The 16099-nt window shown below is 58.0% G+C and overlaps 1 protein-coding gene across 1 annotated transcript in view; it reads right to left on the reverse strand.

Annotated features, from left to right (window-relative positions):
• The window catches only part of DGKD (diacylglycerol kinase delta), an 81280-nt gene that overhangs the window by 12958 nt on the left and 52223 nt on the right, over positions 1–16099 (reverse strand). The window contains exons 11-23 of the mRNA XM_029933573.1: positions 13788–13927; positions 12460–12541; positions 11199–11293; positions 10994–11093; positions 10644–10917; positions 9336–9485; positions 8408–8536; positions 7048–7144; positions 4687–4797; positions 2821–2917; positions 2512–2619; positions 1359–1472; positions 228–362 (exon numbers count right to left, since the gene is read on the reverse strand). Coding sequence (XP_029789433.1) covers positions 228–362; positions 1359–1472; positions 2512–2619; positions 2821–2917; positions 4687–4797; positions 7048–7144; positions 8408–8536; positions 9336–9485; positions 10644–10917; positions 10994–11093; positions 11199–11293; positions 12460–12541; positions 13788–13927 — 1632 coding nt within the window. The remainder of the gene's footprint in view (positions 1–227; positions 363–1358; positions 1473–2511; positions 2620–2820; positions 2918–4686; positions 4798–7047; positions 7145–8407; positions 8537–9335; positions 9486–10643; positions 10918–10993; positions 11094–11198; positions 11294–12459; positions 12542–13787; positions 13928–16099) is intronic.

Below are 16099 nucleotides of genomic sequence, written 5' to 3' on the forward strand. Positions count from 1 at the left end.
GCTGGACAACAGCCAGAAAAGGAGACACGGACTTCTTTTCTACACCAAGTAGGGCAGATCGTCCTGCAAATTACACCCCTGCTCACTTCGTCTCTGCGTCTCAAAAGAGTAAGTTCTAGAACAATACGCTAGAGACTCCGGGTCTCCTCCCAGAAGGTGCGCAGCTGTGCCTGCAGGGAAGCCCTGGGACCCCCCCCCCCCAGGTCCCCACATGCAGCCCTTCTCACCCTGTCTCTGGTGAGCGTCTGTGCCCGGTTCTTGTGGATGATCCGGATGTACCCTGGAGGCTGGATCCAGGCCTCTCCGTCCACCTGCACAGGGACGCCCTCGTCTCCCAGGATGGAGATCTTCACCGTGCGGCACTGAGCAAACACCGCGGCATTACTCGTGCGCCGCGCTGGGCCACGGGGCTGAGGTGCTAGATCTCAGCGCCGCAGGGGCCCTCCTGTCCCACACGGCCCGGCACAAGCCAGCTGACACCTGGGGTGACGCCACGCCCACCAACCACCCTGCGGTCAGGCCTCCCTGTCCTGGGCACAGCTCGTGAAGCCTGAAGTTGTGTCCTGTCCCCCATGTCCCTTCAGCCAGCACGGCATCTGTGACTGCAGCGGGACCCTGGTGGTCACACACAAGCCCTGGGCACAGGGTGGGGACCCGTGAGCAGCAAGAGCCACGGGGCCCTGCTCACATGCAAGCACTCCCACAAAGGGTAAACCGACAGGTGGCTAGCGATGCACAGTTTCTCTTTTCAACAAAAAAATACCACCAAAGAGTTTGATCACAAAATTCGAACATCCTCCCCTCCGCGGGGACAGACTAAGGCAGGAAGGGCTGGGACGTCACAGCCTGGGGTTCAGGGGGCCAGGGTATCAGCCTCCCCGCTTCCTGTGCCTAAGGACACCGCCCTCCCCAGCCCGTCACGAGTAGGGGAGCCCCCTCCCCGTCTTCCCTCTCCAGGTGGGCCACAGACCAGCTTGGTCTCCACCCCCAAACAGGATGCAGCTTCTGGAATCTGCAGCCGCATGCCAAGTTCAGTGGGGCCCATCTCAGCTCATCCCACCTCAACAGACGTGGGGGTGGGGGGGATGGCCAGCACCCACGGACGAAGTCAGGGCGCTCAGGCAGGATCCAAGTCAGCCCCCATTTTGAAAGAGTGTTTTTTAACTGTCAAGTACAGCAGGTGAGGCAGGGCTCTGGACCAGCCGGCGGGGCCGTGGGCGGTCCTGGAGAAGCAGCCCTTCCCCTGGGCCCTGTGCAGCAGGGGCGCCCCGACAGAGGCGGCCAGGCCCAGCCGCTCCAAACGTGCGTGAGCCACACTGCCTCCCACACCCCTCCCACCTGCAGACCACAGCCAATACCTGGGCGATTCGGTGATGCTGCAGCTTAATGACGCGAGAGACCGCCATCTGCATGCTGCCAAACACAGCCACCACCTCCAGGATCTTGTCGTCGAACGACGGGGCTGCGAAGGTCTGAAAGGGCCCGTGTGAGGAGCCACCCGCCCCGGACCTCCCTGCACAGCCCTCTGCTGCTCACTCTCGGGGCCGCGGGCCTGGCTAGCCGACAGGCAGGCGCACGACTCGCCTGGCATGTCCTGAGAAGCAGCCACGGTGTGACTGCGTCGCTGAGGGTGTCTAGTAGAGACCCTGAGACCAGCTGCCTGGGATCAAATCTCTGACCTGCCATTTTCTAGCGGTGCGACCTTGAGCAAGTTACTTAATTTTCTCGTCCTCGGTTCCTCATCTGGGGCGCAGGGATAGCACTAGGGTGCTCCCCAAGAGGCTCTCGGGAGGACCGAGTCAATGCACACGCGGTGCTCGCAACAGCAGCCGCACATCCTGTTGTTCACCGTAAGTCATCTCTACACCCAACGTGCGGCTCAAACCGAGACCAAGAGCCGCCTGCTCCACTCGCTGAGCAGCCAGGCAGGCGCCCCCGCCTCCAGGACATCCCGAGTGCGCGCTTTCCATCACTCCTCCTGTTCCCTATTACGGACAATGGAAGCTGCACCCGCCGTTGAAAGCAAACGACACCTTCCGCAGACTTCTTCCCTGGACCGGACAACCCCACGTGGGCTCTGACTCGTCAGCTTCCTCCACACCCACCTCACCACTAAGCCTACACATAAGCTGTTCCAGCAATTACCTGGAACAGCCTCTGCACCCTCTCCCGACCGGACCTGGCCAACGCCAGGTCTCCTTCAGGTCTCAGCGTAGATGTCCCCTCCGAGAAGCCTTCCCAGACCACCCCAAATCGGAGTCGCGCCTGGCTTCTGCATCACACCTGTGCCCCTGACCACATCTGTCCCACTCGGCCTCTCTTCTTATGAGCAGGGGACCCTGTCTTGTTCTCCTCTGTCCTCTGACCACCAGCACAGGGAGGAGTTGCAGCCACGCCACCCACAGAGCCCCAAGAGCCAGAGACTCCATCGGGGCCTGATGTAGCAGATACTCCTTGAAAGACTACCCACACCCAGCTGGGGCCCAGCCCACCAATAACCTCCATACGTACATCATCTTCCTTGGTGCCCCCCCAGAAGTTGGTCCCTCCGGCGTAGCTGGGAATGTTGAGGACAGCGATCCCCTGCAGACTGGGGAGCGGGATGGGGCGCCCATCACACTGCAGCAGAAATGCCAGGAAAGGGATAAGGGAAGCACAGCATCAGCCTGGCCCTTCTTCACCAGCAAGCCCGCTCCGGAGGGGCTGACCTCCCACTGAGGGACCACACGGCACAGGGAGCCCAGCTCCTCGAGGAGAAGGGCTGGCAGGTGAGCAGGCGGCCGTGGACCGCCCACATCTGCAGGAGACCGTCCCGCTCACCTCCAGCAGGACCTTCTGCTCCAGGTTCCTGTAGGTTCTGTGCAGCAACTCTTTGGTCCCGAGGACTCCGTACCACATCATGTTCTTGGTCCGGCTCCTGGAGGCGGAAAGCAAGTTACATGGCCAGCCGTGGCCGTGGCCACACCCCATCACACACCAGTCAGACAGGCAGCCACTGCCAGCACCGACAGCTTGATACGGAGGCGCATTTCCTCATTATGTGCCTACGTAAGATGTGCATAAAGAAATACGTCTCGTGATAGAAAATTCTCTGGAAAGTAACATTCCCAAGAAACTAATTTACCTAAAAGGTAAAAAAGACATTACATAACCTCACAAAAAAATAATGATTTTTTTCCAGCTAGAAAATTATACCTAGCATAGAAAATGTGGGAAGTGCCGAAAAGCACAACAGAGAACAAAAGCCTCCTAACCCCCACAGCTGTGCGTCCTGATGGTAAAAACCTCAGTGTATTTCTTCAGTCTTTGACTCACAGGGGAAAGAGCCAGTCTGCGGTCTCCTGAGCAACTCTGCGCACGTGGTCCCACACCCTGTGTCCACCAGCACTTGTCCACGTAATCCCTGTGGCTGGACCCAGCCACCTCCCCAGTCCTGGGCTCCCTGAGTTACACGGCAGTGGCCCCTTTGTATTTACACACCTCTTTGAGAAACACTGGCAAGTGTTTTTCTAGTTACTTCTTAGGAGAGACTTGTAGGAATGGAATTCCTCTTAGACCTTTTCAAAGCTCTCGACACAAACTCCAGGATTATCCTAGCAGGGGCCTGCAGTTCTAAAAATGTATTGCGCATGGTCCTGTCACTCACCTATTTTCCTATGTTAAATCCCATGCATTTTAATGCCTTTTGAGTTATTTTTGAACTAACAGGCCTTTTTAAAGCAGTCGGGCTCACCATTAGGTGCCGAACAACAGAGATGTCCCTGGGGGCCCCTGAGACACTTTCCTCCACTCAAGAACCCCAAAGTTCAAAGGTTTCTGAACTCTTAAGCTTGATTTTGTTCTCTGAGAAATCTGCACCGACACAGAACCCGCTGGTCACCAGGGCGACGTGGTGCCTCCCTCCCAGCCGGCTCTCCCAGAGTCCCCTTCCAAGGAACAATGGCACCAATCGAGCAGGGCACAGACGGCCAAGATGGACGGCAAGCAAGTTGGCAGGCTCTCCAGCAAGGGGCCCCCAACTCCTGCATCAGTGGCTGTCCGTGCCCAAACCACACCTCCGCTTCTCCTTCTCCAGTTCTACAATGTCAAAGCCGAATGGCTCCTCCAGGGGGTGACTGAGGGGGAGGTGGGAGACGCCAAGTCCCCGCTTCACTTCCGCGTTTCCACTTCAGCCCAGGAGGGAGCCTGCCCGTTTCTCTCCAGCCCCTCCCTACATGGCAAGGGACAAGGGGTGTCTTCTCATAGGCTTTGTGGGGAGGCAGCCAGGCCGCCCAGCTCTGCCTGGCATGAGGAGGGTCACACAGACCTGCCCCCAAGGCTGCCAGGGACTCTCTTAGCACAGTACCCTCTTAGCACACTTTGTCACCTGTCCCTCTACAGCGCCACAACTTATGACACAGACCCTTCTGACCGAGTGCACTCATTTTCTCATGTGGAAATTGCCCTGACCATGCCAACCCTGAGGGCTGGAACCCTCCTCCAGGCTGGCCTCCCGGACCCCAACCTGGTTCCACCCACATCTCATGCAAGCACCTGCCTTTCCAACAACAAGGCACCCAGATTTTACACACGCCTTCCGCCTCCACGCCGCACGCCCGCCATCTCGCGGACACCAGCGGCCCCCTCGCTACCAGGAGGGGGAAGCGAGGACGCAGGGGCAGGTGCGCACGCAAGCCCGCCGCCTACCTGCACTTCTCCGGGTGCTCGTCACGCTTGTTGTTGAAGTCCAGGGAGATCTTCGCATCCAGGCCGATGCCGAAGTAATTGTTCATGACGCACTTCTCCGTGTAGTACTCTCTGCAGAGGGGGTTCCGGACCCATGAGACCACATGTCCCAGCCTCCCGGCCTCCAGGCAGGTCGCCCTGAGGGCAGACCTCGTGGTCTTCCTTCAGTAGCGGCTTTACTGAGCTCGACCTCACATACCGCCCGATGGGCCCACTTAAAACGTAGGACTTGGTGATTTTTAACATATTTGGTGGTGCAACCGTTGCTACTATCCATTTTAGGGCATTTTATCACCCCAACGGCAAGTCCACAGCCCTCAGCCATCAGCTCCCCAACCGCCCCCCGGCCCCGGCACCCTCGGATCTGCTGGCTCCACGGCGCGCCTGCTCTGCAAGGTTCATATCAATGGAACCCACGAGCATCATGTTCTCCGAACTCATCTGCGTCGGGACCGCATCCATCGCAGACACATGAGCACCACTGTGCGCCCTGGGGGACGTGTGCTCGCTCCTCAGCCGCCACCCCAGGAGAGGTGCCTGGGCCCCGTGAACACCGGGCTGTGAGGAACCACCCGACGGTGTCCCTGAGCGGCTGCACCGTCTCGCGCTCCCTCCAGCAGCGTGAACCTGATCGTATCTCTCACGTCCTCAACCTCAGGCCTCAAGAGAGCGGCACATCCCAGCCCCCCGGTTGTGCCTCTCTTTCCCGAGTCTGCTGCCCACGAGAGACTCATTTCATTCCAGCCTCTCAGCCTCCTCCGCGATCGCTGTGCCCAGCGGGGCCCTCCTTTCCCTCCTGGGGGGCTGGCTGACAACAGGAGACCCTGAGCCTCCACCTGGAGGAAGTAGCAAGGAGGAAAGTACATGCCTGGCGCTCCTGGGCTCCGTAGGGAACACTGCCTGGGTCAGAACTCAGCCACGTTTCAGGTTAAAGGGTATGCGAGCCTGATCTGGGAAGCCACCCCCACATGGACGTGTTGTCATGATACATCTAATCCGAGCGGCCCAACAGCTCAGTGAGAGCAAAGCTCAGGGAGAAACTCTTCTGAGATGAAGACCACATGCTGACCAGTGTCTACTGGTGCTGAGAAGATGGAGGGATCCAACCCAGAGAACCAGCACAAAGACAGGGGAAGGAGGATGGGGAGACCAGGCACAGACTGGGAAGTGGGGGATGGCTAGGCGCAGGGGCCACTGCAGGCAAAGGCAGAATGACCACAAGTCTAGAGGCCCCAAGCTAGGCTGCCTATGAGGACAGCAGCCGGCCACCCCGAGTAGTCTCCTGCTTCCGGGAGACAAGAGGAGGAAAAGACACCAATGCCACCAGGTGCGGGACATCTGGTCTCAGGAGAAGGCAACAAATGAAGCACTTGGCTCAGGGGGCCCTGTGTGCACTGCTCATGGAAGGCTGCGGCTCCAGCCTCACTGAGGAAAACAGCACCGGGGAGGGTCAGGACCAGAGCCCCAGCGGGGCGGGCAGGCGGCAGTGTCGGACCCGGGACAGGGACACAGACGTGCCTGGGCACACTCCGGAAAACTGGACAGCAGAAATGCCCACTGCACACACCTCCAGCTCTGATCCCCAGAACCCACAGAGTCTGTGTGAGCTGCGCATGTCCATCCCCCCCCGCACCCAGATGCCAGACACACATGGCTGGCAACATGCAACCCACTGCTGCCGGCCACGCTGCCCAGAGATTGCGATCGACCTGCAGGAAGGAAGGTCTAGAGACCAGATTTTCAAATCACGTGTCTCCATAGCAGCCTGCACACACACAAGAACGAACACTAAACCACGTCAAAGTCCCCACCGCCCGAGAAACAGGGCAGAGGACACAGCCCCAGCCCACAGAGCAGCACTGAACCTTCTTCCCTGCAATGGCAAACCCAGGACAGTCCCTCCCAGATTCAGCCTGGGGAGTCCAGGCCCCACAGCACCCACAGGGCAGAGCGGGGGAAGGGAGGGTGTCAAGACAAGGCACCAGCCAGGTACTGGAGCGCGACATCGAAGAACAGAGGCCAAGTCAGCTCCCAGCAAGCGCTTCTGACGCCGCTGAGAGCCTCAGACCTGGGGGGATGTCGGGGGGCCGCTGACGCATGACCTCTCAGGGAGCTGGGATGAGCCAGGACAGCTACGCCCGGCACACGATTCCAACTAGACTCTTAGCTGCAGTGTTTCTGGGTTTTCCTTATCAGCTCACCGAAGCTAGGGAAGGATCACCTAGTCATCTGTACACAAATTCCTCTGGGCAATTCAAATCTGTTTTCTGGGCTCCAACATTTTCTTAACAACACGCGTGCCTGGGTCACCCCCATACTCACAGGTTCTCTGGTTCCGAGTTAAAGGGATCGGCATTAATTAACAAGCGACTGATGACTGAACCTCCAGGCAAGGAACCAGACATCCCGGCCCGAACGTCTGCAGGGGAAAGAACAGGAAGAGACCGCAGGTCAGGATTCACCGAATTAAGAGAAGCTCAGGTCTTCAAAGCTGAGAGACACATATTCTAAAACACTATTGTAATTAAGTATTTCTAAATAACATACAAATGGATCCAAATTTTGACATTTAAGTGGTTCAGATCAAAAGTCACCATCACAAAGCCACATTCATGGAACAAAACCAAACACAGCGGGCAGTAGAAACCTAAGGACCGTTTAAAACCCAGCTTATGAGGACAGTCCTCATTACGTGTAGGAAGCTGCACCAAAACGCTCCCTCGGCACGGGCAATCTTAGCGCTCAGTCCTACAGCTTTGTGAAGCCAAATTCATGAGAAAGAACATCAAAGAACACCCCAGGTGACCAGAAGCCTCAAGGAAAGTGCACCCCTAAGTTACAGGGGTGCCGAGGTGGCTCACTCGGTTAAGCACCCGACCTCAGCTCAGCTCATCTCACGGTTTGTGGGTTCGAGCCCTGCGCCGGGCTCTGTGCTGACAGCTCAGCAGAGATGGAGCCCTACTTTTAAACATTCTGCCAATCCACCCCTTCCAGTGACATCTATGTGTCTGATCAACCAAATATGTCTCATTAGCCTCACTGCCAAGGACTTCTAGAATTATCTTTCCATTCAGTTGAGATTCACCTAGAAATTGCTAAACCACTGTGGGAGCAGACAGTCTGGTGTGGGCTCTGCCAGGCCAGGAGGCCAGGGAGCTGCCTGACACCGGTGAAGGGCTCTTGTGCTGCTCCTTCCTTCCACACGAAGCGACCCCACACTGGGAAAAACAGAAGCAAAGACAGGAAAGCAGTGGACTGTGCCCAACTCCCCTGGTGGCCGGTTGTGCCCTCCTACAGTCATGCTAGAAATGACAGGATGACTCGACCAGCTCCCCATCACAACCCTCTCCTCTCCTTTCCCCCAGGAGAACTCCTATTCATGCTTCCCTACCCAGCTCAAGCACTGCCCTCCCAGTGACATCTTCCTGGGGCACCTTGCAGAAATTTGGGAGCTGGCTGTCCTTTATACTAAATAGGGCACTTTTCACAGCATGACATAACTCTGGAATCCTGTCGCTGTTTCCCAGAGACCTATATATAAATCCTTAAGAGACCTGGTCACATTCATTCTCGTGACTCAGTGCCAAAGTGACAGACCCCGGACCTCACTAGCTGGCAGGTTATCATTCCACCCGCACCACACAGCCACGGACATGCTGGGCCAGCCCGCGGGGACACGCACTTGAGAACAGGATCTTGGTGTTCAGTGCTGGCAGCCCGTCCCGGCTTCCTGACTGCAGAGGAAGAGAGGCAGAACTGCCCAGCGTCAGACTTCCTTTGCTTATCAGCTTCTCACATGGGGATTTGGACACTATAAAAAGCAGAACAGAAAACCATGAAACTGTCCAAAATAGAACATTACTCAAGTACTGGGAGTGGTCATTAGAGAAACGACCGTTCTAAGGGCTGAGGGGACTGGGCGACAGTTGCCAACTGCTGGTCAGCCCCCCACGGAGTATGCAAGACAAGAGGCCCAGGGGAGAGGAGGGGAATGGGAAGGGGGACGGAGAGGCAAGTGGGTTGGGACGCCCTCTAGAGGGGTCTCAGGCACAGCGGAGGCTGGGGTGGGGAGGAGGGGCTTGCTCCAGTGACGACAGGTGGGGGGAGGGGGGCGCCCCACAGTGGAGCTCAGAGCAGTAAGGATCGGAGTAAACGCTTCAGCAGACACGTCCCAGCAGCTCGTGCAAGCTACGAGGGAGGGGGCTGCACACAGCGGGGAGGCGGTGTCTCCCCCTGCAGCAGTCTGCGCTGAGGCTGTTCCAGGAGGGATAAGGGGCTCCAGGTGGACAGCCGGAAGGCTGGGTGGTGCCCCAGCCAAAATGCCTGGCAGCCGGGCCTGGAGCCAACTGCACAGGTGCACGGCACTCAGGGGCTGCGGCCAGGCACACGTGAGCCCCCGGTGGGGACCCGAGGTGCACAGGGAGGGTCCCCCTGGGCCTCCTCCAGACCAGGGAGGTGGTGCACAGAAGAGGCTGTATGTGTACGACTTTTTATACTGCCAGTGGCCAAAGCAATTATGAGACGGCGCCCTAAAACTTCCAGGGCAGGTTTTCCCACTACCACAAACCCAAGCAGCCCGATCGCGGCGCTGGGTCAAGATGGGCCGGTACCTTTGCGGAGGCTCCTGGCCTTGGCAACCCCACAGCTCTCGGTGGGACACACTCTGTCGTCCGACTTTGGGTCTTTTTTCTCCTCCGCCTCCGAGACACCTAAGGCGAACCCCTCCTGCTCCTGGGTCTGGGCATTCTGCTCATCGACAGCTGCGAGGAAAGGACACCCACGGCTGAGTGCGCAGCCTCGGAGTGCAGAGCACGATGCCCAGCAACACGGCACCACTGTGCACGGGCTCCCTCCTGGCTTCAGTGAGCTTTCTTCCAGTGTGCTCTCCAGAAGACTCAGAGCCCGCCGCCGCCGCCCCGTCCCCACTGTTCTGAGTCCCCGCAAGAGTGCTGGGCACCTGGGCCTCTGTGTGGGCAGACAGGGGAGAAGGGGGAGAGTCGAGGGCTGGAAGATGTGGAGAAGAGTGGAGTGAGGGCACACAGCACCCAGAGGGGACTTGACAAGGGGCCTCCGCCTGACCCCTTGTCCGCCTCACACTGCCTCACACCAGCGGGAGCTCACAACCCATCATTCTCACTCGAGGAGCAAGCTGGAGCGGGAACGGGGTGGAATGGTCTGAGGGTAACGGGCGCACAGACGAGGACGAGACACCCTGAGCACAGCTGGAGGAAGGTAAGTGGCCCTGTCACCATGCACCTGCAGCATTCCCTTCAAAGCTCAGAAACCAAGTCTAGAAAAAGGGAGCAACCAGCCGGCAAGTCTTTAATCCTACCCAGTCCACTCACCCACCCACTGCCCACAGGATGGTCGCAGAGTCTGCAGCCGGGCCCCAGCACCCTCGGCACCGCAGCCTGGTGCCCGCCCTGCTTCCCCCACAGCCCAGCAGCGCCCACTGCTCCGACCACCGCCCCCCGGCCTCCCACCCCCCCCCACAGCAGGGCCTTGTCCCAGCCTGTCTTTCCATCCCTCAGCCACCACCCCAGGCCAGCCCACCTCTCACAGGGCCTGCCCCTCGGCAAGGTCGCTGCACCGCTGCTGGCCTGCCCGTCTCTGCCAAGCGGCACCCGGGGTCTGACAGGGACAATGGGGTCCAGCCCCTTCCAGGGAGCGACCCCCACCCAAGGACGGGTCTGCATCTTCCCCAGCTGGGGCGCTCTCTGCTCCCTCCAGTCCTCCCATCAGGCGTGAGTGTGGTGAAGAGGGAGACTGTCCCCCCGGCAGGCTGTTGCCAGTGACCTCCAGGCACCTGGCTCTGGCCTACACAGCGGATTCCTAGTCATCTGTCGCCACGTTTGGGGGCAAACGGAGGGCCCAGTGCTTGCTGAAGAAAGCTCCCTCATTGTTAAGAGACCCACTACCTTTCTCTGTGTGTTCTATGATCTGCCGGATGGCCTTCTTCAGGCTGTTGGCCCTGAGCATGAGCTGTTCCCGCGGGCGGAATATCTGTGGCCGGGCGGGGCACGCCGAGCCCAGCGGGCGCTCCCCGGAGGAGCCGCAGCCGCTGCCCGCCCCGTCTCCGTCCTCCGCCTCCTCCGCGATGGTGGGGGGCGGGGTGGGCAGGGAGGACGAGGCCTGGGACTCGTCGTCCAGGGTCTTGAGGAGGGAGTCCAGCTTCTCCTTCAGGACAGAGCACTGGTGGGAAACGAACGGAATGAGGCGGAGTGCTCCTCTGTCCTTCACCCTCCCGCCCAGGAGCCCAGGGACAGACCTTCTTGGCCATGACCTCTGACTCCTCCGAGCTCTCTGTGGTCTTCTCATAGGCCTTCCCCACCCGAGCCACAAAGTCCTTCACCGTCTCGCAGAGCACTCTGTGGAAGGAAACATGGAAAGACACTTTCAGAGAAAGTTCTGGCTGGGAACCAGGCACCCTGCCAGGTGGACCCCCGGCTCCCCCAAAGCCCCCGGGCACTCACTTGGCTGATGAGATCACCACCGAGTGCTGGTCCGAGGTCAGGATTTTAGAAAGATGGGCTGCAACTGAGTCTTCATAGAAGAGAATTTGTTGCACCTGCAATTATCCGCAGACAGGGGGAGGGGGGAGGGTGACTGAACGCTCCGTGAGTTCCTCACCCACCCTCCCTGCCAGCCGGGGCCTCAGCTCACATCACACCCCAGCCTGAGACTCGCCAGTGCTGTCTCAAAGATCCCAAAAGCTTCACCAAGCTGTGTACAGACAGATCTTGACAGAAAAGACCACATCTACACATTCCTGCAAACAGCTCGTGCTGTTTTAGTCTGACTCCACACCAGCCTGGGCTGGTGCTGCCGGCTCTCCTTCCAGCCCTCAGAGCAGCGGGGCCGACAGGCAGGCCTCGTCCGCTGGGCTGCCGCTCACAGCGAACAGCGTTCCTCTTCCTGGCTGGGAACTTGGCCCTCGCCCCTCCTCCTCTCGGGTAAACTACCCATTCTCCACTCAGCTCTGCCTGCTGACACGGGGTTACTGTGTAACAAACAGGCCCGAGCCCGTGGCCAGCCGGACACTAACAATTTCAGTCTCTGCACACGTATTCTTCCACTCTCAAAACGCATAAACCATTCTCCGCTCACAGGCCACGTCGAAGCAGGCCTGGGCAGACTGGATTGGGGGTTGCCATTTGCAGACCGTTGCCCTGTCCCTGACCCTCCTGACAGGGAGACAAAGCTCAGCCAGCTTGCCCAGTAGGGATGAGCACAGCTAAGGACCCCACACTGCACCAGCCTGGGCAGAATCTAGGCCTGGAGGGGACCATCACATCCGTAAAATGAAGAGAAGAGCCAGCATCGAACTAGCACAGTCCAGGTGCAAGGGCGGCAGGATGGAGGGTGGTCACAGAGGACGTGGGACTAGAGAGGGTGGGGCCTGCTGGGGACAATGGCAGTGGGGGCGTAGCCTCAGGAGTATCTACTGCAAGAGCACGAAGTCCTAGGAGACCGTCGTCACGAGGGACCCCCAGACCCTGGGGTAGCCCCAGGAAGCCCCCAGAGGACCCTGAAGCCCACGAGGCAGTCAGGCCCCACTGCTCCAGCGCACCCCCAGGCTGCCCCTGCCCCTCTGCGGGTCGGACCTGGGGCATGGCGTTCAAGGGGCAGCTCTGCACCAGAGGGTGGGAGAGGTGGTGCGACCTGGTGAGTGGGCCAGTGAGACGGTGCTGGGGGGGGCGCAGGGCGGAGGGGGGGAGCGGGGATAGCAAGTACCTCAGAGCCCTCGCCAAAGTCCTCGGTGGTGGAAGAGGCGGCCGGCCGCGGCAGTTTGGTCTCGTAGGCCATGACGCTCCACCTGCACACACAGAGGCAAGCCCGCAGCTCTCACTTCACCTGGAAGCCCCCACCTCAACTCTGCATCCCTCCCCTCAGCTGAGAACGGCCTCCACGGGGAAGGCCCTGCAGCTCCCCTGCAGGAGGGGAGAGGGATCCCGTCGGCGAGCACCCGCCTCTGCGAGGAACGGGCTCTCCCCCCGCGGGTGCCAGCACCCCCCGGCCGGCAGCCAGCTTGCCGGGCGCGAGCGCTTCACAGGCACCGAAGGCATATACGCCTCCTTAGAGACAAGACGTGGCAGGGGCAGCCAGAGCGTGCTCCAGCTCACACCGCGAATCCCAACTGCGGGATCCTTCCTGAGGCTCCCAAGTGTTTTCAGTGAAGCCAGGTCACCACAGGCGTGTGGTTAGTGGGATTTCCTACAGCTCGCTCAGAACTAAAAGTAGCTCGCTCAGAAAGGAGGCCAAAGTATTTTTAAACCCATACAGGACAGTCACCCAGAATTTAAGATTCTCCTGGGAACAGAACATGGGAAAACGGGACACTCAGCCATGTGACAAGGGCAACCTGCTGGCTTCTCCAAAGCCCTGAAGGGCTCTGACCACTCCCAAGTGCCGTTCTGTTGTTGTTGTTCAACCTTGTGCTTAATCTGATGAAAAGTTAAAAACTATTAGAAAAAAGAATTCCTCCTCAGGTCCAATTTTTAGTTTTTTTCAACAACAACAACAATTTCTGAATTGACCAAATCAATGAACTCTAACCTCCCAATGACCCCGCAAGGTGGCCGGGACTATTCTTCTCTTACTGACAAGGAGAGTAACTGCTCCAGGTCAGGCAGCGCCCAGTGGCAGGGTGAGGACCTACATCTCAGATCTGACTTCGTTATGTCTTTTGTTGAAGTGTAGCTAACACGCAGTGTTATGACAGTCTCAGGTGCACAACATACTGATTTAACAATTCTCATTCAGGTCCAATTTCTACAAACCGTTGCACAGGCCCTACATTCAAGGGGCGCCCGGGTGGCTCAGGTGGTTAAGCATATGACTTTGGCTCAAGTCATGATCTCACATTTTGTGCGTTCGACCACCACATTGGGCTCACTGCTGTCGGCGCAAAGCCCACTTCGGATCCTCCGCCCGCGCCCCCTTCCCCCCGGACTTCTTGCGCATTCTCTCTCTCAAATAAACACACACACACGTAAGTAAGAAATAAGAACCCCTGGTCAGGGCAGCCTGCCTTGTTCAGCACCAGTACGCCCCCCACTCACCGGTCCAGCATCTTGGTGCTGGCTCTCTCGAGCTTTTCCAAGATCTGCGGGAGCTGGGTGTCGTCATCGCAGGCCGAGCCCCAACCTAACACCCGCGCCAGGTCGTTCCCTGTGCCGAGGGGCAGCACGCCCAGCTGACACTGGCAGGACACAGAGGAGAAGACACCGCATTAAACACTCTCCTTCCCTTGTTACCCACAAGGGTGGTTAAATGCAGCAAGAGGCCTCCTCTAAGATAATACAGCTCTCAGGTTCTAGGCAGAGCCCACTAGACAAGACCGGGGATCTTCTAACCTGAGAGAAGATTCCAGAACCATCGGACCCACCCTCTCCCACACCCATTTCTCAGCCTGACACTCACTTACCCTCTAGGATCTCTCGGATGTAGATTTCCCAAATCCCCTCCCTTCCCATTTTCACTGCTATGGCCACAGTCCTGTCCCTCCCTGTGAGTACCTGAACCCCACAGAGAATCATTCTCTGAGTCAACACCACCTCTCCATCTACTTCGTCTTACTCACCAATACCAAGTTCATCTTCTAAAAACATCACTAATGTCCTTTCACCCCAAACACACCTTCCCTGCTTCTAAGTCGTACCAAACACAGATGCCAGAGCATCCAGTGTGGTGGCCAGACCGGAGTGTGCGCCACGCCCTGCCTACAGCCTTCCTCGCGCCCTCCCCGAGCAGCGGTCGGATGCTGGCCTCCACCTGGAACTCTCACTGGGACGGTTCGGGTTCGGGGAGCTCCCTGGACACGGATGCCCAGGAACTCGACCCCCAGCCCCGCCACACAGTGTGCGGAGGAGCCGTCGGTCCTCCTGAAGCAGGTGGTCTGTGGCCACCCGCCCTGAGCACCCTGCCGGGGCCAGCATGCCAGACGGAAGGCCCCACCTGCTCGAGGGTGAGAACGAGGAAGCCCAGCATGCTGCGAGGAGAGGAGGGCACTGGGCGCTGGGGCCTCAGGAGAAAGGCACGGACAGCGCAGTGAAGGCACAGCGGTGTTCCGGCTGGAGAGGGGATCTGCCCACCAAGTCAGGAGAGAGGAAGTCAGGGAAGCAGAGGAGAGGAAGGAGTCACACCCAGGGCTCTGACAGACTATGTTAGAGTCTATGCTTTACCCCAAAACCAAGGCTCAGTGGGGTGGGTGGGTGAGTGGCACTGTCCATGGGGACGGTCCCCGTGGAGGGGCTGACAGAGACCCGAGGTCAGCTGAGGACGCGGTGGGTGGCCTAGACACTCTGGTGTGGCAGTTAACCCCGGTGATTCCCAAGAAATGAGGGAGGGCGAGGAAGAACCCAGAACTGTCAGATTTCTGGCTTGGGCGTCTGGTGGATGAGATTTTCAGACTCCAGGGAAAGAAATGTGGGATGGGTGGGGCTAAGTGGTGGGCTCAGCACTGGACACGCCAGGCCTGAGGCACCAGAAGCTGTCTAGGAAGGCCGAGGGCAGCCAGGAAGAGAGAGAGGCGAGGGTGGGGCCTTAGGGAAGCCAGGCAAGCAGGGGATCGACCAGGACCAAGTGCCACTGAGAAGCCAAAGTGGCTGGATGCTCACTGAATTCAGCATTTTGAGTGGATGAAAACTAAGGACTGGTCTCCGGTCTTCTGGACTAGTGATAATGAACCTACAAATAATACTACAAGTCACAAAACTTAAAACTGGGCCAAGTGTACTGGTCCAACTTCACCACTAGGGGGCAGCATGTGAGCAATTCCCCAGCACAGGTCTGGTTCAGACCGTCCACTTTTCAACATCATCCTGGGCCCAGGGCTAACTACAGACAACACAAAGTCCATCCAGAGTCAGGAGAGAAGGCTAAGTCTCTGAAAAACATGCTCAAGTCAGGTTGAAGATTTGGGAAAAAACTATTCTGAAAGCAAATGACAAACTAGAAAATACATGACCAACAAGAAGTTTATAATCCTAAAATAACAATCCTTAGAAATAAATTTTTTAGGGGCACCTGGGTGGCCCAGACTTTGGCTCAGGTCATGATCTCACAGGCTTATGAGTTCAAGCCCCACGTCAGGCTCTGTGCTGACAGCTCAGAGCCTAGAGCTTGCTTCAGATTCTGTGTCTCTCTGCTCCTCACCCCCCTCTCTCTCTCCCCCCGCTCAAAATAAATAAACATTTTTAAAGAAATAAATTTTTTAAAAAGACAAATACCCAATAGAAAGTAGGCAAAAAACATAAACACTTGAGTCGTTTCAAAATTCACGGTTAACAGAGATATTAACTTCAACAGTATTAAAGAAATAGAAGTAAAACCTATCTTTCCTTGTCTACTCTGGCACAGCTACGAAGGGGGA

The sequence above is a fragment of the Suricata suricatta genome, chromosome 3 (genome assembly GCF_006229205.1).
Source record: "Suricata suricatta isolate VVHF042 chromosome 3, meerkat_22Aug2017_6uvM2_HiC, whole genome shotgun sequence".
NCBI classification, from domain to species: Eukaryota; Metazoa; Chordata; class Mammalia; order Carnivora; family Herpestidae; genus Suricata; species Suricata suricatta.